Source organism: Saccopteryx bilineata, chromosome 1 (genome assembly GCF_036850765.1).
Source record: "Saccopteryx bilineata isolate mSacBil1 chromosome 1, mSacBil1_pri_phased_curated, whole genome shotgun sequence".
In the NCBI taxonomy this organism is placed as follows: Eukaryota; Metazoa; Chordata; class Mammalia; order Chiroptera; family Emballonuridae; genus Saccopteryx; species Saccopteryx bilineata.
The window spans coordinates 238,241,838-238,264,247 of NC_089490.1; the positions used below are offsets into that span (position 1 = coordinate 238,241,838).

The 22,410-nt window shown below is 38.8% G+C and overlaps 1 protein-coding gene across 3 annotated transcripts in view; it reads left to right on the forward strand.

The window, feature by feature from the left end:
* Positions 1 to 22,410, forward strand: part of LOC136310183 (complement factor H-like) — a 126,208-nt gene that overhangs the window by 76,699 nt on the left and 27,099 nt on the right. For all 3 annotated transcript variants that reach the window (XM_066238407.1, XM_066238418.1, XM_066238424.1), the window contains 4 exons: positions 10,800 to 10,973; positions 12,375 to 12,569; positions 12,933 to 13,109; positions 21,293 to 21,475. In XM_066238407.1, the coding sequence (XP_066094504.1) occupies positions 10,800 to 10,973; positions 12,375 to 12,569; positions 12,933 to 13,109; positions 21,293 to 21,475 (729 nt within the window). The remainder of the gene's footprint in view (positions 1 to 10,799; positions 10,974 to 12,374; positions 12,570 to 12,932; positions 13,110 to 21,292; positions 21,476 to 22,410) is intronic.

The window sequence follows — 22,410 nt, forward strand, 5'->3', positions numbered from 1 at the left end:
TTCATTATTATTTTCCATTGGTTTCCGTTGTAAAGCAGGGTGGTTAGACAAGCATGTACTTTATAAAGTGTCCCCCTGATGTTTCTAGTTTCTCCTGGCACCAACCGTAGTTAGTACAATATTATAGACTAAATTTCTTATACTGTACTTTACATCCCCATCACTGTTTGCTAACTACCAATCTGTATGCCCAATCCCTGCACCTTTGGCCTCCAGCTCCCAACCCCCTGTCCCTCTGACAGCTTGCAGTGTTCTCTAGAAGGCAGCTATGCTAACCACTCTACCACCAACACAACCGTCAGTCTTCTCTCTATCAACGATTCTGGCTCTTTTATTTGTTCATTTATTTTGCTCTGGAGATTCCCAATAGAACTAACATCATATGATATTTATATGTCTCTGACTGACTTGTTTTTCTAGCCTATACCCTCTAGAGTCTAGACCCATCCATGTTGTCACAAATGATAAGATTTATTCCTTTTTCATGGCCAACTAGTACTCCATTTCATACATGTACCACTGCTTTTTTATCCACTTGTCGGTTGAGGAGCACTTGGGCTGCTTCCAAATGTCGGCTATTGTAAATAACACTAAAATGTAAAGCTGGATGAATAAATTCTTTCAAATTAGTCTTCTGGTTTTCTTGGAATACATATGCAGAAGTGAAATCTCTGGGTCATAAGGCAGCTCCATGTTTTAAAGTAACCACCACACCATATTCTACAGCGACTGCTCCAGTCTGCCCTCCCAACAACAAGGCACGACCATTCAAAAGGGCTTCATATTTTTTTCTCAGTTTAAGTGGTGAAAATGACTCCAGTGAATCATACTGTCATCTGAAATCACGTCTTAATAGGACCTATGGTGTTATATTCGTATTAGATTTATTAAAAATTGTGTTTTAATATTGGTCTCTCTTTAAATCAAATAATATCTCTTTTTAGAATCTAGAGGCAAATGTAGACCACCTCCAGCTATTGAGAATGAAGACATTACCACATTCCCATTAAGGGGCTATGCCCCAGGGTCATCAGTTGAGTATCAATGCCAGGCCTACTATGAACTTCAGGGAAGTAGGAAAGTAACATGTTGTGATGGAAAGTGCTCACAACCCCCAAAATACTTAGGTAAATTCTTTAATATTCTCATGGATTCTGAGAAAATCAGTGTAATGAGTATATTTTGCTATCTGCAATAAATATTTTATGAATTAAAATACAATTCTATTGAATTATTGACTACCAAATAATAATAGGGAAGAAATAAAGTTTAAAAAGTTTTTAATCACCTATGGCAGTTAGAAGAATAGTATAAGGATGCTAATTCTGCTTCTCAGGCCACATCCTGCAAAAGGGGCCTCAAGCAAATTGGTGATTTGGCTCCTCTGATTTTGCCAATTGGATTTAAAAAAAAATAGGTCAGGAACACCCTGAAATGGAACTAACAATACATAAGCATAAATTTAAAGGACTTTTAGATACTGGAGCTGATGTATCTGTTATTGCTAAGCTACATTGGCCTCCTTCCTGGCTCACTCATGCAGCAGCCACAGAATTACAAGGTATAGGGCAGAGTAAATCCCCTCAACAAAGTTCTAGTTTTCTACATTGGGAAGATCAAGAAGGTCATTCTGGATTTTTAAAGCCTCATGTGCTCCCTGGATGGCCAGTTAATTTGTGGGGTAGAGATGTTTTAAAAAATATGGGAGCGTTGCTTGTCAGTCCTAATGGTTTAGTCCGTACTCAGATGCTTGATCAGGGATTTTTGCTCACCAAGGGACTAGGGAAAGAAGAGCGAAGAATTCTCACACCCATAGAAATGGCACCCAATACCAGAAGGTGTGGATTAGGATATCAAAATTTAGCATGGGGGCCTTGGTAGCTACTGCTACCTCAATAATGCATTGTGCAGACCCAATTACTTGGAAATCAGATAATCCTATATGGGTACACCAATGGCCCCTTTCTCAGGAGAAACTTAGGGCAGCTACTCAATTGGTACAAGAGCAGCTACAGCTTGGGCACATTGAACCATCTAATAGCCCATGGAATACACTTCCATATTTTGATCTTGTTGCCTCCTGGATTATCAAGGGGCATAGGTGACCCTTACAGCTGATAGGTTTTGAGCCTCAAAATTAGTGTTGTTCCTTTTTTCAAAGGATCAGCAACAATGGCTCTGGGAAACTTCCACTAAATGGCAAATCGCTCTTGCAAATCAATGGACAACTTTATATTGAAACTGTCAACTTAAAATCAGCTCAAAGTCTAGAATTATATGCCATGAGCATGGCTTTTCAGCATTTACCATACTCCCCCTTTAATTTATATACAGACAGCAAATATTTACTTATGGTGTTTCCACTATAAAGACTGCTGTCTTAGGGACAAATGCTGATGAACTATTTCAGCAGTTTCTCCTTCTTCAAAGACTTGTATGTCAACATAGAGCTCCATGTTTTATAGGACATACTCGAGCTCACTCCATGCTCCCTGGAGTTTTAGCACAAGGGAATGCCCCCCCCTTTTTTTTGTATTTTTCTGAAGTTGGAAACGAGGAGGCAGTCAGACAGACTCCCCACATGTGCCCGACCGGGATCCACCCAGCACGCCTACAAGGGGGGGATGCTCTGCCCATCTGAGGTGTTGCTCTGTTGCAACCAGAGCCATTCTAGCACCTGAGGCAGAGGCCGCAGAGCCATCCTCAATGCCCGGGCCAACTTTGCTCCAATGGAGCCTTGGCTGCAAGAGGGGAGGAGAGAGACAGAGAGGAAGGAGAGGGGGAGGAGTGGAGAAGCAGATGGGCGCTTCTCCTGTGTGCCCTGGCCGGGAAGCAAACCCAGAACTCCTGCACACCAGGCCAATGCTCTACCACTGAGCCAACCAGCCAGGGCCTAGGAATGCCCTTGTTGATCAAGCTACCCAAAAGAAAATTATTTGGAGCAACCATGACAGATCAAGCAATTCAGTCTCATACTATTCATCACCAGAATGCTGCAGCCCTGTGTTAACAGTTTCAACTTTCTCCGGAAGAAGCACGGCAGATTGGGAAATCCTGTTCAAGGGGTCCTATACTACAATCTGCCCCTTCATTTGGAGTTAACCCTCAAGGACTCCTATCAGGACAACTTTGGTAAATGGATATTACTCATATACCTTCATTTGGCAAACAGTCATATGTCCACGTTACTGTGGATACATATTCTGGATTTATAGTAACCTCTGTCAGAACAGGAGAGGCTGCTAAGCATGTTATAGCTCATTGTCTGTATGCACTGTTCTATTATTGGATTTCCTAAACTGGTTAAACTGACAATGCTCCTGCATATGAAGCAAAAGCATTTACTGTATTTTGTCATTCTTACAATCTTTAAAGTCAAGTTATTATTAAAGGGTACCCAGCAAATATTTTAAGGTTAATTAAAAAAATTTTTAAAGAGGGGAGTCATATCCTGGAACTCCTATGGGTCTACCATATCATGCTTTTTACTTAAAAAATTTTTAAATTTCTTTTGAATGCTGATGAACAGGAGACACCAAATCTTTTTCTCCTGAAAACTACTACCTTCTTTATTAGATCCAGCTAATAACACTGTTTTGTCTTTTTCCAAATAGCTCCAGATAAATGGAAAAGATTTATATAGGTGGATGGGGATCCTCAAACCCCTCAGCGAGATCTTCTGAGCATGGCCTTTAAGATACCAAGAGGCAGAAAAAGCCCAATAGAGATCAGGGGACCTACCAGCTTTTAGGATACACCCTTAAAGGTTCCAACGCCCCAAAGGGGTCTCATAGGATGCCATCTGGGTCCTGCTTCAATAGTGGAAAGGAAGGTCATTGAGCTAAAGCCTGCCAGGCTTACATGCCTCTCCTGTGAGGAAACAGGGACACTGGAAGGTAGGCTTCTCCCTTGCTCCTCTAAGGGAGGGTTCAGTCTCTCCCAGCCCTGCTCCAGCCACCTATGACCTAACCTTGCCCAGAAACCTGGGGTTTGCCACTGAAGGCTGAAGGGGCCCAGGGCCATCGGCCCCATCTACAACACTGTGGACGAGCCTAAGGTATCTCTTCCAAGAAGCAGGTAAACTGATCTCACTTGCACAAGGGCCACTTAACTATGTCTTGCCTGAATAGTCAGGTTTTTTATTTTTCCTTCGAAGATCTCTGTTGTGGATGTTGATAGTCCTATTTTCTGCTGCTTTGTTTAATATATAGTGTTTCCTTTATCCCTCCTACCTCAATGCCCCACTCATATTTCAGGCTAGGACCTACTCCTAATTTAGATCTCTCTTTCCCCTTTTTCCAACTTCTATTATGAATCTACCTTTGCCACCCAGCTTAGTGTATCCCAAGGTTCTCTTTACCAAACCACAGTTGCAGAGCTCCAGGGAAAAGCATCCTGTTCTCATCTCTCCATGCAGAGGAGAACAGAAGCTCTATATCCACACATGCTACAGATGGCTTTTCCAGCATTTTTCAAGCATTTGGCATGGTGTTGGGGCCAACTTGGACTTGGTGAACATGTTAAGGACACTACTCTTTTATGGATTCTTGCTGTATTGGCCAAGAGTTTGCTTAAAGGCTTTAATCACTGTAAAAAAAATGGAGGACTGGATAAAGAAGATGTGGCACATATACACCATGGTATACTATTCAGCCATAAGAGATGATGACATCTGATCTTACAAAATGGTGGGATCTTGATAACATTGTACAGAGTGGAATGTGTAAATCAGAAAAAAACAAGAACTGCGGGATTCCATACATTGGTGGGACATAAAAACGAGACTAAGAGACATGGACAAGAGTGTGGTGGTTACAGGGGGTGGGGGAAGGGAAGGAGGGAGAGGGGAAGGGGATAGGGGAGAGGCACAAAGAGGGCTAGATCGAGGGTGATGGAGGACAATCTGACTTTGGGTTAAATGTATGCAACAGAATTGAATGACAAGATGACCTGGATATGTTTTCTTTGAATATATGTACTATATGTACCCTGATTTATTGATGTCACCCATTAAAATAAAAATTTATTTAAAAAAAAAAAGTTCTTAATCAAGTGAACAGTTGCATCGTTCAGCAGGATTATTACAAGGCTTTTCCCAGACCTGCTGGGCAGATTTCTGAGCAAAGGGAAGAACCCGCATTGGTTCCCTGACCAGCCCCACGCGGGCTGTGGGGGTGGGGATGGCGCGGAAAGCCTGCAGACCAGGCTCCCACAGGAAGAAAGCAAAGTAAAGCTCTCTTCCCTGAGAGGATTCCAGGATGACAGGTGCAGAAGTGAAGATTCCTGTCATAGCCCTGACCACTCGCCTATTTAGCTTGTGAAGAACACACATCTAGGAAAGAAACCAGGGAGCACTCTCAGCTTATCCAATGGGGTCACCGTCATGCCTGTTCCCCAAGAGATGTTTCGCTGCCTGAGAAAACTGGTCTACCTAATGTAACATCCGAGAACATGCAGTAGGCAGCTCTGAGGGGACAAAGGCTACGTACTATCTCCCTCCTTGTTGGGAAAGACCAGCCGCAGCACTTTCCTCTGGGTGACAAGGTGGTCAGGACTCCCACACTGTCCTCTCTATGGGGACGTCTGCTCTGCAGCCCCATGTCATCACTTTCTCGGCAGGGACATCGGCCACCTCTCCCCTCCACCAGAAACCACACTGGCCCATCCCATGGTGACATTTTGCCCGTTGAGGCCAGGGAGCAAGAAAAAGCAACGAGTCTAGACTTACTGGTAAGACATTCGCATGTCAGATGGTTAAGGACAAAACCAGCAAATGTCCAGGGGCCAGCTACCTCAGGGACATCGCTAGAGACCGAAGGTGCAGGGCACCTGGAGATAAGTCTTTTAAACTGAGACACACAACAAAGTTCTCCACAACAACAACAAAATTTATGACACCCAGTGTGCCTCTTGAAGCTTTGGGGGCAGCTTCGTCCCTATTGGAGGTGTGATTTAGCCCATTTATCAGTGGTCCCTAAAGGTGCTGGTGTGACTGAGGCACAGATAGGGAGAGGGCTGGTCCCAGGTCCAGGCCGCAACACGGGGCTCTGTCTCCCAGACCTCGGACCCAGCAGATCCGAGGGTGCTGGAGTGAAAGGGGGACCTAAGGGCGCAGTCTGGATCCTGCCATGGGCCCCTGTCGGTGAGTCACACGCTGGCCTTGAGGAAAGCCCTTTCATTGTCTTTGAGAAACTGCTTTTGGCCTGCCGCCAGGCCCTAGTCAAGGCCGAACCCTTGACGTGGGTCAAGGTTTCATGTTGTTTACTCAACCAACTCCCAACTGTTATCTCACCATTTCTGGGAAAACTCTCTTTCCCGCACTGGTTATTCTTAGGCAAGAAGAGAGTGACCTCTGTGGTCTGTATCTCTGGACTCCCTTCCTCCCACGGCCCAGGTGTTTCTCATTATGACACTTCCACTCAGAGATAAACAGAATATTTATTGTCAATATAAATATTGAGGATTAAAATTTTTCCAGTGTGTTGTTTTTTCATGATGAATTTTTGAATTATGCTGTCAGTGATTTATTTTGGTTAAATGAGGACATTTGACTTTTTCTGATTTCAAAGCATAAATTAATTGAGGAGAGTGGACCTCTTCATGAAAGTGAGTCTTCCAATTCACAAACATCATAGAATTTTTATTTATTTGCCTAAATATTTTCTCAAAATTTTTTGAGGAACAGTCTTACCAATGTTTTGTCAAAGGTATTCCTTAATATTTTGTATTTCTAATGTTAATAAATGATTGTATTCTTTATAAATTTCACTTTGCAATGCTTTTCTTTTCTGATATAAAGTAAATGTTTTTGCACTTTAGAACTAGTAACTATTTTATGTTTCATCCTTAATGGATTTCCAAAGGACAAGTCCTCTTCTTTTGAATGATTCATGCCTTCCCCCTCCCCCTGCCTTAGTGAATTTGAAATCACCTAGATGGATATTTTATCATTATGAAACACTGTTCCTTATAGTCTGTAAGTCTGTTTGGAATTTTATTGTATCTCTTATGACCATAGCCACTAACCTTTCACATGTTTAGTTTATGCAATTTCTACATTTTTCAATGTTTTGCTTTCTATATGTTGTGTTTTTATAATTTGGATAACTCTATTTGAACACAGCTTATATTTGGGTTTACCTTTTATATTCAATTCTACCTCCTCTCCTTTTTTATTTTGGCTTTTCATTTTAATTTAAATCAATAATTAACATTGAAGGATTTATTTATGCCCCTTGCCCATTGCTTCTCATTTGCCGCATCTATTAGTGTTCTTAAAGGCCTCTGCATTGTTTTACTTTAGTCTCGTGCTTTGAGCATATCATTTTATACAGGTAGCTGCTTATTCACTTACCTTTTTTTTTATTAGTTGTTCAAGGTCTTATAATGTTCGTTTGGCAATTATATGACTAGTTGATCATTCCTGGGAACTGAGGACTTTTCACAGGATCTTGAACTTTGGTATTTACTGAGTGACTTAAATAAACGAGCTTCCTGGTGGAGCACTTCGATTCAGAGTCACACTTGATACCTGCTCCTGAAAGCAACTTGAAACCTCCAACAGCACTGCTGGAACACATGTTAGCATACTATGGGGGTCACCAACAGGCTGCTGCTAGTCACCATTCTTCTCACCGTCTGTACTTCCTGGGCTCAAGGACAAGGTAAAATGCCCTGACTTGAATATTTAGCTTTCTTCCTACATATGACATTTTTTATTATTTAGGTGAGAGGAGCAGAGAGAGCAAGGCAGAATCCACCTGTATTAGCCCCTAAAAAGCAACCCCACCTGGCACCAATGCTTGAGTGCCAAGCTATTTTTCACACCCGAGGCTGACACTTGAGACCAACTGAGCTAACCTCTGCACAGGGGCCCCACTTAAATCAATCGAGCCACTGGCTGCAGGACAGGGAGAAGGGGAGAAGGAAGAAAGGGAGGTGTGGAGAAGCAGATGGTTGCTTCTTCTCTGTGACCTGACCAGGAATCAAAACTGGATATCTGTAAAGCCAGGAACTGCCATTGTGGCCATTCACATGCAGGTTCCTATTGGATTCAGACAGTTGGTAAAGAAACAACAGAGCCAAAAACAGGTGGGCCATTATCTTTAATCCTAGCTTACACCCAGAAGGCAAGTAAAAACACACACTGGGCTCCAAAACTCACTCATTCAGTGCTCACAAAGCTGTTGACTTATCCGGGTTTTCCTAGAATCAAAGGTTTCTAGCTAACCAGACTTATTCACCTCTGTTCCCCATCTCCTTCCTTCTCCCTGCACAAACTGCACAAACTGACCTCTCACTCAGCACTCCACCATCTTGGCTGCTTCTCCTGGTCTCCTTCACATGGCCTCTCTCTGCTCTGCTCTCTAATGCTAAATCTCAGGAACCGAGAGAGCAAGCTCCCAGTCTGCCCCCATTTTATAGTGTAGAAATCAAAACCTTTAATCCAATATACAAAATAGGGAAGTCACTAATACAAACTCACTTATCTGAGGCATGATGGGATTGTAATACCCTACATCATAAAGGGTGGAAAAGACTTAGTCCTAAAACCAAGCCCCAGGCTACAAGGGTCCTCCTGCCTGCCCACAGCCAGCCCCCAACACACATTAATATCACCTGGGTGATGGGCTTTCACGTGGGCAGCGCCATCTTTAACAAAGTGAGCATAATATATTTTACCTGCCCAACAACATCCAAATGCAGGGCCGATGCTCTATCTATCCACTGAGCCTCCAAACAGGGCCAGTCTTTTCTCTCTCTATCATCTCTTTTCTTTATTTTTTTAATGAATTGATAGGTAAAATCATTTTGTATTGTAAGGTAACAATAAAAAACACGTGCATGGAATAATTATCACATATTTACTTCAGAAAAAAAAATTAAGATTGTTTTCTGTCATTGGAGTGTCACAGAGTGACAGCCACTCCACAATGATAGTCATGTGAATAGGCTCATGAAATATTTGCTAGACATATGTCAAAAAAATGCTAGATTATTATAATCTCAAAATGTCTGGGGATTCTTATTTCTAATATATGAAAACTTGGAGAGTAATGGATACTTTTATAATCCTATTCATGACTGTGGTTTTAGAGATTCTATGGCAAACCTTATCAGATTATACATGTTAAATATGTTTACCTAAACATTTTAATAACTTTAAAAAGCTATTAAAAGTCATTAACTTTACTATCAATTTAATATTTTAACAAAATTAGCTATAGAGAACAGCTATACCTTTTTAACAGAAAAATAGAATATATTCTTAATTTCCAGTGTTGTCCCAATATAATTTTTTTCTGATACCATGGACAAATTTTGGAAACTGAAACATTTAAAAACATACTGTTATTATTATATTTACAAATTCTTTCTCATGATTTTTGATGTCATTTTATTTTATAATCTAGTCCTCACATTTTTTTAAAGATTTTATTTAGTCATTTTAATGAGAAAAAGATAGAGACAGAGAGAGAGAGAGAGAGAGAAGGGGGGAGAGCAGGAAGCATCAACTCGCAAATGTGCCTTGACCAGGCAAGCCCAGGGTTTTAATTCAGTGACTTTAATGTTCTAGCTCGACGCTGTATCCTCTGCACCACTACAGGTCAGGCCTAGTCCTCACATGTTTGACTTATCATAAATTAAAGTCTAGTGAACCTATGGAGCCTCATGAAATACCAGGTATGAGGGGAATGTACATCACTTTCCATTATCCATTTCATAATTCTTAACTTGCTGGGGTGTGTACACTATTTAATTTGGGCAATATCCTTTAGTAACAATAAACACAACAGAACGAGGCTTCGTAATTGTCCTAACTGGAAGCACCTCGGTCCCCAGTTCACTCACAAGAAGGACTTGAGCATCCTTTGACATCTGAAAAGGGTCCTGGACAAACCTTCACAGGTCTGGAGGGACCTTCCCACCAAGTGCTGGGAGGAAGAGACTCAGAATATGTGTGAACAGTCCTTATCACAACTTCACAAGCCAAGGCAGTTGATGGAGGCGGAAAGCACAGCTGAAGTGACAGGTTAGGACTTCATACCACACACAGGATGTCGTGACAGGTGTGATGACTACGCAGAAGAGACTGCAGAGGGCAGGGCCACCAATTCCTCAGATGCCCAATGACAGAAGGAAGTGACTGGTGTGGGGAAGGACCTGGGGCTGTGCTCATTTTAATGCTATTTTGCTCTATGGTAAAAATAAAAAAGGACAATTGCTTTATTCTCATGTACCTGTGCTGCAAACCAGTACAACAAGTAATCCAGGTCCTGAGTGGGAACAGCACAAAATTAAGAAAATAGGCTTACAGAAATAAAGGATGGGGTTTGGGAGGGCTCTGCTACTGCTGCTGGCAAGAAGAGAGAGCACTCCATGCCCATTTCTAGCTTATTTATGGGGCAAAGTGAGGCCATTAGCAAATCAGTACGATCTTTGATCCTATTTCTAAGGCAACATAAGAATTTTACCAAGTGCAAAAAACACCCACCGTACATAATATCTTAACATCACACAAAACAAAAAATAGAAGAAACTTGCCTCCAGTCTTTCCAGGGAACATGGGGGATAGTGTAAACAATCCAAAACCACAGCTTAATAGCCTTTGGCAACCTAATCAGGCAAGTGAGGTGGGGTGGGGTGGGTAAACTGTCATCTTACAGCCAGTTTTGGGACACCTCTGTCCCCCAAAAATCAAAACTGCAAAAACCTTGTTGGCTTTTTGGTCCCCAACATACCTGACTATTTTCATGGGCAGTGATTTCTGCATTATTACATGTCCTTTTCCTTTTCAGAAGTAACATGTGATCCTCCAAGGTTTGCAAACGGGGGCTACACTCCTGATGTAGCCAAATACAGACTTGGACAAGTGATCACATACCACTGTAAGAATGGCTTCTATCCCTCAACCCGAGGGAATACAGCAAACTGCACTGAGATAGGCTGGGAGCCCCCTCCAAGATGCAGCTGTAAGTTGCCTTCATATCAGGGCCTGCCTCCTAATGATGAAATTCCTTCTCTTGAATGCAAAAAAACCCAGAGTCCTAGAAGTCCAAATCTTTGCCTTACTCTAAATGTAGAGTAGAGGATTTTGAGGTTTTCTTTGCTCTCCAAAGTAGCCAGTGGTAACTAAGATAAAAACCAAATTTTGCTCATGAAAAGCTTTTAATTTTTTGCTAGTCAAAGTTAAATGTGTGTATGAATACATATGTCGATCACTAATACAATTTTAATGTGCAAATGAAAACCTTGGATAATAATACCAGCATTTCACATTGAGTATATTCATTTTTTTATTGCAGTGTAAAAAATATCCCCCCATACGTATTGACTTAAGCAGCAATCCTCTATTGTCTCAGAGTTTTCAAGGCTCAGGGATGAGGGAGTGGCTCAGCTGCCCAGTGCTGAGTCCCCCTGTGGGTCTGCACTGGGGACCTGGGCCCAGGCTGCTGTCATGGAGTGCGGGGATGGGCTGGAGGATGTTTCTGAGGGGACTTTCTCTATGGCTTTTCCCAGGAGACTCAGTGCCCAATGACCCGGGGGTCTCTAAACATTGCTTGAATGGCAGCTAACTGTCCCCAGAATCAGTGACCTGAGAGATAAGGAGGATGTCTCCATTCAATTCATGACCTGGTCACACATTGTCACCTCAGCCATTTGCCTGTACTCTTTAGAGGAGGGTCCCTAAGTCCAGCACTCACTCAACGGGGGCAGTTGGGCTCCCTTGTATGAGGGGGAAGTGCTGGAGACATTGCTGATTTTCAAAAATCATCACATGTCACCAAATGCCACTCAGTTCAACAGAGCATTTTCTTTCTGGGGATGTTTCCCTTTTCAAGTGTTTTCTGTCTCTACAATCATATTCTTTTTCTTTATATATAAGTTCATTGTGAGGTGGCCCATACTTAAGTGGATATTCTTTGCTTGAAAAGTGAAATGATACAAATAATAGGTCAATGGCCTCAATGTTAATTCTAGGCATAAGTCAAATATAAATTTTGAAAGTATGATACCCATAAAGAGGACGCTATTATCACAATAAAACAGACCTCAATGTGCATATTAATTACAAGCAAAAAGATTACTTATCTATTTAGTTAAACCTGACAGCTAGCATTATATTAGTTTCAGGTATACAATATAATGATTTGGGGTTTTTTTGATATTGCAAAATGACCACAAAACAAGTCTTACTGACATCTGAAGTTGATAACTTTTCTTGTCCTACAAACACTAATATCATGAGTATATTTATGTTAGCAAGAGAATATAACTCACTAATGAAACAATTTATTGCTCTTTTGATTAGTATTAAGGTAAAATATTTATACTACTTTTTCTCTTGTTTATTTGTTTTTATTTATTTCTAGTTAAGCCCTGTGAATTTCCAGAAATAGAACACGGAGAGCTAGACAGAGCAGATAGATACAGACCATATTTTCCGGTAATGGCAGGACAATGGTATTACTATACCTGTCATAGGAACTATGTGACTGACTCACAAGATTACTGGGGTGTTCTTACATGCACACCAAAAGGATGGTCGCCGGAAGTACCATGCCGCAGTAAGTCAACCTCTGTATCCTACTGTAGATAGAGATATTTCAGAGGAGAGAGAGAAAAATGCGGGTATAGTTAAGTCTGTGAGACAAAATAAGGTGAAATGATGAATTCTACGCACATAAAAACTTATATAGGTTGTTTTGTATACATGTTTTGATTATGAAAATAACAGATAAATAACACTTAATTTTGGTTTTTCTTTTTTAAAAACATTTGCTGGAGAGTTTACTTTTCCTTACGCTGTGCTTTAGTTGTGGATACTATGCATTCTAATTTAAATATTGTAAAGGTCATTTTCTTTTATTATTTTGATCTGAACTTATGTTTACTTGTTTGTTTGTTTTGTTATCATTTAAAATTCTTAGGAAAGTGTGTTTTCAATTACTTGCGAAATGGACATTCTCCACGTGGTGAGAGAAGCTATTTGCAGGGTGAGTCTATAAAGGTTGACTGCCATCCTGGCTACAGTCTTCCCAATCAGCAGAGCACAATGACCTGTACGGAGAATGGCTGGAACCCTCCTCCCGAATGCTTCCGTGTCGGTAAGAACATGATCTGAGATCCAGTCTGTGATTTTTTTAAGACTCACCTATCATAATTGTGGCAAAATATTTACATCACCTTCTTGTTTTGCCAATGGAACTATTTGGTATTATTTTTCAAGTGTGTATGCGTGGAAACACCAGTTGTTTGATGTATCTATAGCAAAATAGATAAAGCTAATGGTAGATATGAATAAAATAATAATTTAAGAAAAACACATACCACACCGAAGAAACTTGTACTAATAGAGTGTCATGAGCAAAGGGCAGATTAGGAGTTTCTGTTGTCTTCTCCACAAAGAAGATTGATTGTGACAATGACCCTGGATGAGAACATCTCTGCGGGAGCTCGGGAACCTAGGAGGGCTGTTTCACACACTATTGGAGCAAAATGATCAAAGATTGGATGCACTGAAAAGACTGAGTAACATTTTTAGCTCCTTAACTTACTCCTCCCCGAAAGTGCACCTCTCGGGGGCTTAGAGTTGGAGACCTTGAGAATTACTGGTTTTATATTTTGTTTGAGAAGGCTAAGGTTGTTATGGTCAACTTGCCCACTCAAGGCTTGTTTTTAAACTAACTGGACTGTTTGAGGAGCTTTAAAATTAGGAACAGTTTATTTGGAATATGGATGAATAAGGCTTCTTCTGGTCTCCCTACTAAATGATTCATCTTTAAAGACTTCTTTCCAATTTGACTTATTAGCTATGGATGTTGTTCAGTGTGGTGTATGTTGCAAATCTTGACTTTATTGTTACCTGGTAGTTCTTTCTCTGCTAGTTATTCTCTGCCATTCTCATGGGTTTTGCCCAATACAATTGTGTGGTGTATTCAACTTAAGAATCATGGATTGCTATGCAGATTTTTAGAGCTCTTGCATTTGTAGTTTTCTCTTCTTTTTTTTTTTTTTCAGGAGATAAAACTTCAATTGAATTTAATACTTTTACTTAGCAATCTTTTTATGTGTTCTCTTTGCCTCACATATAATTTCCTATAGCATTTATTCCAAATTTCATCTACTACTCTTTTTTCTATATAATTTTTTTATTTTAATGGGGTGATATTAATAAATCAGGGTACATATATTCAGAGAAAACATCTCCAGATTATTTTGACATTTGATTATGTTGCATACCTTTCACCCAAAGTCAAATTATCCCCTTCACCTTCTATCTTTTTTTTTGCCCCTACCCTCTCCCTCTTCTTCCTGTTCCCCACCTCTCCCCACCCCGTTACCATCACATTCTTGTCCATGTCTCTGAGTCTCATTTTTATGTCCCATCTATGTATGGAATCATATAGTTTTTAGTTTTTTCTGATTTACTTATTTCAATCAGTATAATGTTATCAAGGTCCATCCATGTTATTGTAAATGATTCGATGTCATCATTTCTTATGGCTGAGTAGTATTTCATAGTATATATGTACCAAAGCTTTTTAATCCACTTGTCCACTGATGGACACTTGGGCTGTTTCCAGATCTTCGATATTGTGAACAATGCTGCCACAAACATGGGGGTACATTTCTCCTTTTGGAACAGTGCTATGGTGTTCTTAGGGTATATTCATAAAACTGGGATAGCTGGGTCAAAAGGCAGATCAATTTTTAATTTTTCAAGGAATCTCCAAACTGTTTTCCACAATTGTTACACTAGTCTGCATTCCCACCAGCAGTGCAGGAGGGTTCTCTTTTCTCCACATCCTCGCCAGCACTTATTCTGTGTTGTTTTGTTAATGAGCGCCATTCTGACTGGTGTGAGGTGATATCACATTTTGGTTTTAATTTGCATTTCTCTAATAATTAGTTATGTTGAACATTTTTTCATATACCTATTGCCCATCTGTATGTTCTTTTTGGAGAAGTGTTTATTCATTCTTTTGCCCATTTTTGATTGGATTGTTTGTCTTTCCGGTATTGAGTTTTACAAGTTCTATATAAATTTTGGTTATTAACACTTTATCAGATGTATTGTCAAATATGTTCTCCCATTGTGTAGTTTGTCTTTTTATTCTGCTCTTATTGTCTTCAGCAGTGCAAAAGCTTTTTAGTTTGATATAGTTTCATTTATTTATCCTGTCTTTTATTTCACTTGCCTGTGGAGATATATCGGCAAATATATTGCTGTGAGAGATGTTGGAGAGCTTACTGCCTATGTTTTCTTCTAAGATGCTTATGGTTTCACAGCTTACATTTAAGTCTTTTATCCATTTTGAGTTTATTTTTTGAATGGTGTAAGTTGGTGGTCTAGTTTTATTTTTTTGCAGGTATATGTCTAATTTTCCCAACACCATTTATTAAAGAGGATCTCTTTACTCCATTGTATGCTCTTACCTTCTTTGACAAATATCAATTGTCCATAAAGCTGTGGGTTTACTTCTGGGTTCTGTGATCTGTCCCATTGATCTATACGACTGTTCTTATGCCAGTACCAGACTGTTTTGAGTACAATGGCCTTGTAGTATAACTTGATATCAGGAAGTGTAATACCTCCCACTTTATTCTTCTTTTTCAAGATCGCTGAGGCTATTTGTGGTTTTTTTGGTTCCATATAAAGTTTTAGAATATGTGTTCCTATATCTTTGAAATATGTCATTAGTATTTTAATTGGCATTGCATTGAATTTATAAATTGCTTTGCATAATACAGACATTTTAATGATGTTTATTCTTCCTAAACATGAGCATGGTATATGCTTACACTTGTTTTTATCTTTCTTGATTTCTTTTATCAATGTTTTATAATTTTCTGAGTATAAGTCTTTAATCTTCTTGGTTAAATTTACTCCTAGATACTTTATTGTTTTGGTTGCAATAGTAAAGGGGATTGTTTCCTTAATTTCTCTTTCAGACTGTTCATTGTTGGTGTATAGAAATGCCTCTGATTTCTGAGTATTAATTTTATATCCTGCCACCTTGCTGAATTCATTTATCAGGTCTAGTAGTTTATTGACTGAGACTTTGGGGTTTTCTACATGCAATATCATATCATCTGCAAATAATGATAGTTTTACTTCTTCTTTTCCAATTTGGATGCCTTTTATTTCTTCTTCTTTTCTGATTGCTATGGCTAGGACTTCCAGGACTATGTTGAATAAGAATGGTGAAAGGGGCACTCCTGCCTTTTTCCTGATCTTAAAGGGATTGCTTTTAATTTTTGCTCATTGTGTATGATGTTGGCTGTGGGTTTGTCATAGATGGCCTTTATCATATTGAGGTATGTTCCCTGGATTCCCACTTTGCTGAGAGTTTTGATCATGAATGAGTGCTGGATTTTCTCAAATGCTTTTTCTGCACCTATTAAAATTATCATATGGTTTTTCTCCTTCCTTTTGTTTATGTGATGAATCACATTGATTGATTTGCGAGTATTGTACCAGCCTTACCTCCCAAGAATAAATCCCATTTGATCATGGTCTAGTACTTTTTCATATATTGCTGAATCCGATTTGCTAATATTTCTTTGAGGATTTTAGCATCTATATTCATCAGGGATATTGGCCTATAATTTTCTTTCTTTGTGTTGTCTTTGCCTGGTTTTGGAATCAGAATTATGCTCACCTCATACAAGGAGCTTGGAAGTCCTCCTTCCTCTTGAATTTTTTGAAAGAGCTTGAGAAGGATAGGAGTTAGTTCTTCTTTGAATATTTGGTAGAATCTCCTTGTGAAGCCATCAGGCCCCGGATTTTTCTTTGTTGGGAGTGTTTTGATAACTGTTTTGATTTCATTTGTTGTAATCGATGTGTTTAGGTTTTCTCATTCTTCCGGATTGATATTTGGAATAATGTGTATTTTAAGGAATTTGTCCATTTCATCTAGGTTTTCTAGTTTTTTGACATACAGTTCTTCATAGTATTTTCTTACAATATTTTGTATTTCTGTTATGTCAGTTGTTATTTCTCCTCTCTCATTTCTAATTTTATTTATTTGAGTCCTCTCTCTTCTTTTCTTGGTGAGTCTTTTTAAAGGTTCATTGATCTTGTTTACCCTTTCAAAGAACCAGCTCTTGGTTTCATTGATCCTCTGTATTGTTTCTTTAACTTCTATGTCATTTATTTCCGCTCTGATCTTTATTATTAACTTCCTTCTACTACATCTGGGATTTTCTTGCTGTACTTTTTGTAGTTCTTTTAGATGCAGGGTTAAGTTATTTATTTGAGCTTTTTCTACCTTCTTAAAGTATGCCTTTAAGAAGTTCCCTCTCAGGACTGCTTTTGCTGTGTCCCATAAATTTTGAGTTGTTGTGTGCTCATTATCAATCATTTCTAGAAAATTTTTTATTTCTTCTTTGATCTCATAGTTAATCCATTCATTGTTTAACAACCTGCTATTTAGTTTCTATGTGTTTGAGAATTTTTGAGTTTTTCTGTTGTGGTTGATTTCTAGTTTCATGCCATTGTGATCAGAGAATATGCTTGATATGATTTCAATCTACTTAAACTTGTTGAGACCACTTTTGTGCCCTAACATGTTGTCTATCCTAGAGAATGTACCATGAGCACTTGAAAAAAATGTATATTCCGCTGCTTTTGAGTGAAAGGTTCTGAAGATATCTATTAAATCGAGTTGATCTAGTGTGTCCTTTAAGTCTGCTGTTTCTTTGTTAATTTTCTCTCTTGAGGATCTATCCAGTGATGTTTGTGGGGTATTGAAATCCCCCACTATTGCTGTTGATCTTGCCCTTTATATCCATCAAGTCTGGTTTATATATTTAGGGGCTCCTATACTAGGTGCATAGATATTTATAATGGTTATAGATTCTTATTGGATTGTAACCTTTATCATTATGTACTGGCCTTCTTTATCTCTTACGATAGCCTTTGTTTTAAAGTCCATTTTTTCTGATATAGGTGTTGCTACCCCAGCTCTTTTTTCATTTCCATTTGCATGAGATACTTTTTTCATTCTTTTACCTTCAATGTATGTGCATCTTTTGTTTAAAGGTCTGTCTCTTGTAGACAGCATGTGTATGGGTCCTGTTTTCTTATCTATGCAGCTACCCTATGTCTTTTGATTGGCTCATTTAATCCATTTACATTTAAGATTATGTTTTTTTTTTATTTATTCATTTTAGAGAGGAGAGAGAGAGAGAGGAGAGAGAGACAGAGAGAGAGAGAAGGGGGAAGGAGCTGGAAGCATCAACTCCCATATGTGCCTTGACCAGGCAAGCCCAGGGTTTCGAACCGGTGACCTCAGCATTTCCAAGTCAACACTATCCACTGCGCCACCACAGGTCAAGGTTATTATTGATGTAGTTGTGTATTGTTGTTTTATTCTTTAAAGCTGTATTCCTCTTTTGCTATATTCTTTTCCCACTTTGATCTGTTTACAACAGGCCCCTTAACATTTCCTGCATCATTGGTTTGGTTGTAATGAATTTCTTGAGGTTTTTTTTTTTTTTTTGTCTGGGAAGCTTTTTTTTCTTCTTCTATTTTAAATGATAGCCTTGCTGGATAAAGTAGTCTTGGTTGTAGGTTCTTGTTCTGCATTACTTTGTATATTTCTTGCCATTCCCTTCTAGCCTCAAGTGTTTATGTTGGGAAGTCGGATGTCATTCTTATGGGGGCTCCTTTGTAGGTGATAACCTTCTTTTCTCTAGAAGCGTTGAATATTTTCTCTTTATCACTTAGCTTTGGTATTTTAATTATGATGTGTCTTGGTGTATATTTCTTTGGACTTCATTTTAACTGAGTTCTCTGTGCTTCTTGAACTTGTAAGAGTTTCTCCTGCATTAATTTAGGGAAGTTTTCAGCTATGATATGATTGAACAAAGTCTTTATCCCTTCTTCTTCCTCTTTTTTTTCAGGTACCCCTATGATGTGGATGTTATTTCTTTTCATGTTGTCACAGAGCTCTCTAAGAATTTCCTCAGACTTTTTGAGTTTCTTTTTTTTTTCTGCTCTGTTTCCATGCCCTCAATCAACGCGTTCTTCAATTCACTGATTCAATACTCAGCTTCATCCATCCTGTTTTTAATTCCTTCCATTGTGGTCTTCATTTCTGATATTGTATTTGTCATCTCCAACTGATTCTTTTTTAATATTTTAATGTTCTTTTTTTATACTTGCTATTTCTTTATTTAGGTGTTCGTAATGACCATCCATTGTTGTTGTAAGATCCCTAAGCATCCTTACAATCATTATTTTAAATTCTGCATCCAGAAGTTTGGTTATTTCTATATTACTCAGTTCATTTCCTGGAAGTTTCTCTTGTGGTTTCATTTGGATTGGACTTCTCTGTCTTCTCATTATGTCTGGTTTTTTGGGGGGTGTATTGTGTGTAGAGCTGGTTGAGTCTAGGCTTGGTGTTGTCTGCCTCCAGTTTTCAGTTGTGTTATTTCTAGGTCTTCTTGGGTTGGCATCAGCTGTTATTTGTAATCAACTTTCGGATTTGGCTTTTCTAGTAGAGCCGTTTTGAAGTCTTGATTTGTTTGTTTTCTTCTCAGTTTTCTTAACAGGTGGTAGTCTTGTTTACTGATCTCAGCAGGGGGCTTATTTGAAACTATATCCAGGAATGAGGTGGGTGTAACCTGAGACTGAAGGCCTAATCTGCCAGTTACTCTCTGGGGCAGGGTGTTTTCTCAGCTTGAGTAGGGGGAGGTGAATCTCAAGTCTCCATGGAGACCCAAGTTTCTGCCCCTCCTCCCCACTTCTTCTTTTCAGCTGTGTCTTGTTGCGCTGATTGGAGCTGGAGAGATGTCTGGAGATGAGTAACCTGGAACTACTTTAATCTTGTATTGTGTGGAAGGATCAACTCCTTCCCTAGCTATGGCTGCCTCCAGCACTGGATGAGTCAGCTTCTCCAGGCATCCCATGCATTCTTCTGCTCCTCACCATCTGTCTCTCTCTATCTCCTCTTTCCTTTTGGAAGGCAAGCCAGCCCTTTCAACACACCTCGTTCCCAGGTCTCCAGGCAAGTGGTTGTGAGCAATATTTTCTGCTCTTTTCCTTGGAGTAAGACCCCTTCTGGGCTCTAAGCCTCACCCACACTCTGTTTCTATAAGCAGGAGAGACTCACTGCTCCTTGGCGCTCCCTACCAGGATCAGTGTGGCTTCTTCTTTACTCCTTGTTATTTGAGAGCTCTTCTTGTAGTCTAGAGTTGGTTTTTCACACTGATTGTTCCTAAATTAATTTGTAATCCAGATTGGTGGTGTGAGCTGGGAGTCTGAGCATCTGCCTACTCTGCTGCCATCTTTACATCTCTGCATTTGCAGTTTTCTCCACCCTAGTCCTCTAGACTCCAATTTTAGTGATGTCAACCTCTTTGAGAACACTGATTTTTGTTTGTTTTTCAGTATGACAAACATATTTTAATTTGGTTTTTCTTCCCATGTTATAATCTGAAAAATTGTCCTCTCTCCCCCTCCCCAATAAAGCCACTTTGAAAATAGAGCTCACATCATTTAGCACTCTCTCAGGACTTGTAGTCAGGCACTGGCTGTGTCCATATGCCTCACAAAGGTTCTTTTCATATATTTGGCTCAGTTTCCTTGTTGTCTATGGTCAGAATTATTTTATTATTCTTGCTTTGAATTCACTAATTTATTAAATTTCTTTGATAACCCTCTTTTTAATGCTGTTCATTTTCTCTAGTGTGTGCTTTTAATTTGATTGCTGATTATATTTTTATTTCATCAAATTTATGTTTCCTTTCTCAGTGTTAACAGGGTGTAAATGAAAAATGAGAATTGAATGTGTTAAAAGTTTACAGCTTGCTGTTGTGATTGTAATACAACTTGTGAAATGACCACCAGTTCAAGCTGGTTATCAGATTTGTACCCTGGCATAGTTAGCTTTGTTTTGCCCATAGTGAGAACACAGGCTCATACATCTGAACTATTTATTTGAAACAAGACTTAGAAAAGGACCTATATCTGGCTAAACTCTGGTAGGCTGAGGAGTTTCAGATCCATTAGACTAACAGATTTCTTATAATTCCTTACAAGGCATTCTGAGAATTTTAAATTTTGCATAGTGTCAGAAATTTTTCTTTTAATATCTTGATTTAATATCTTTGGAAACTCACAGCTTATTTACTCTGACACAGGCCCTTGAATGATGGGGATTATTTTTCAGTTTTTCTTTACAAATGATGCCTTATTTTCACTGTTGTCATATTGCTTAGGTCCTTATGAAAATGTTATTGACCATCTGTTTATTTTCTTCTTTTATGCTCTTCCGTTCAGAAACATGTATAAAATCTGATGTAAGAATAGAGAATGGATTTCTTGCTGAATCAGAAGATTTATATCCCTTACATAAAGAAATACAATACAGGTGCAAACAAGGTTACGTCACAGAAGATGGTCAGATGTCAGGCTCTATTACGTGTCAGCGAAGTGGATGGTCAGCTCAGCCCAAGTGCATTAGTAAGTCATTCATGATGCTCATGTTCATTGTGTCAAAGACTACTGTACAAAAGTTTACTTTTCGTGGGTTGGGAAAAGCTGAGTTAGTTACACTTGGAAAGATAAAATATTTGAGAAAAAATATGTAGGTAATTGTTTTTGCCTTTTGCAAATAATTACAAGAGAGACATAAGTTCATTTTTCAGATCAAGGTTTTTCCACCCATAGGACATCCAGGTTGGGGAAACTTTGCCCTCTGGTGTCAAGTCATTTATTGTTAGCTGAGACCTTGGCGTGCTGTTCCTGTGTTTGGGTTATCAGAGTTTTGCATCAGAGTGTTTGTTCCTAGGTATAAATATTTTCTGTTTTAAGTGAAAATATGGATTCATAGTAGACCATTTTGAAATAATTTCACCTGTATAATTTATATGGTTGTTACTGTAGCGTGATTTCTCTTTTAAAAAATCATTTCCATTTCAAAACCTACAAACATCTAGTTAATGGAGACTAAGAAAAGCTTCTAGATAGAATGGAATTTGGCTGCATTGAAAGATGTCTCTGTCCTTCTACCTTAATGTTGAAAAGAATTTTTTAAAAATAATTGCTCAATTTATCTTATTACCTCACAGCCATGCAGCCATATTTTTCATTCCGTTTAATTGAAATGGACATTTTAACTGTCCATTTCAATTATTTTTATTTTTTTTATTTCTATATGTGCTATGAGAACTAGCCAAAATAAAAATAAAATGATGACGGTTGCCTCCAAATCAAACTTATTTTATATTAAATTGTGATCAGTCATCCCTTACTCTTATTAAGAATTATAATCATATTACTCTTATTAGGACAAGAAAAAGTCCTACTATTACTTTTATTATTATATTTTTGCTTCTCATTTTTTAAGTTTTAAGCTAGCTTATTACATAATACATTTTATAACTTGAGGTAAATTA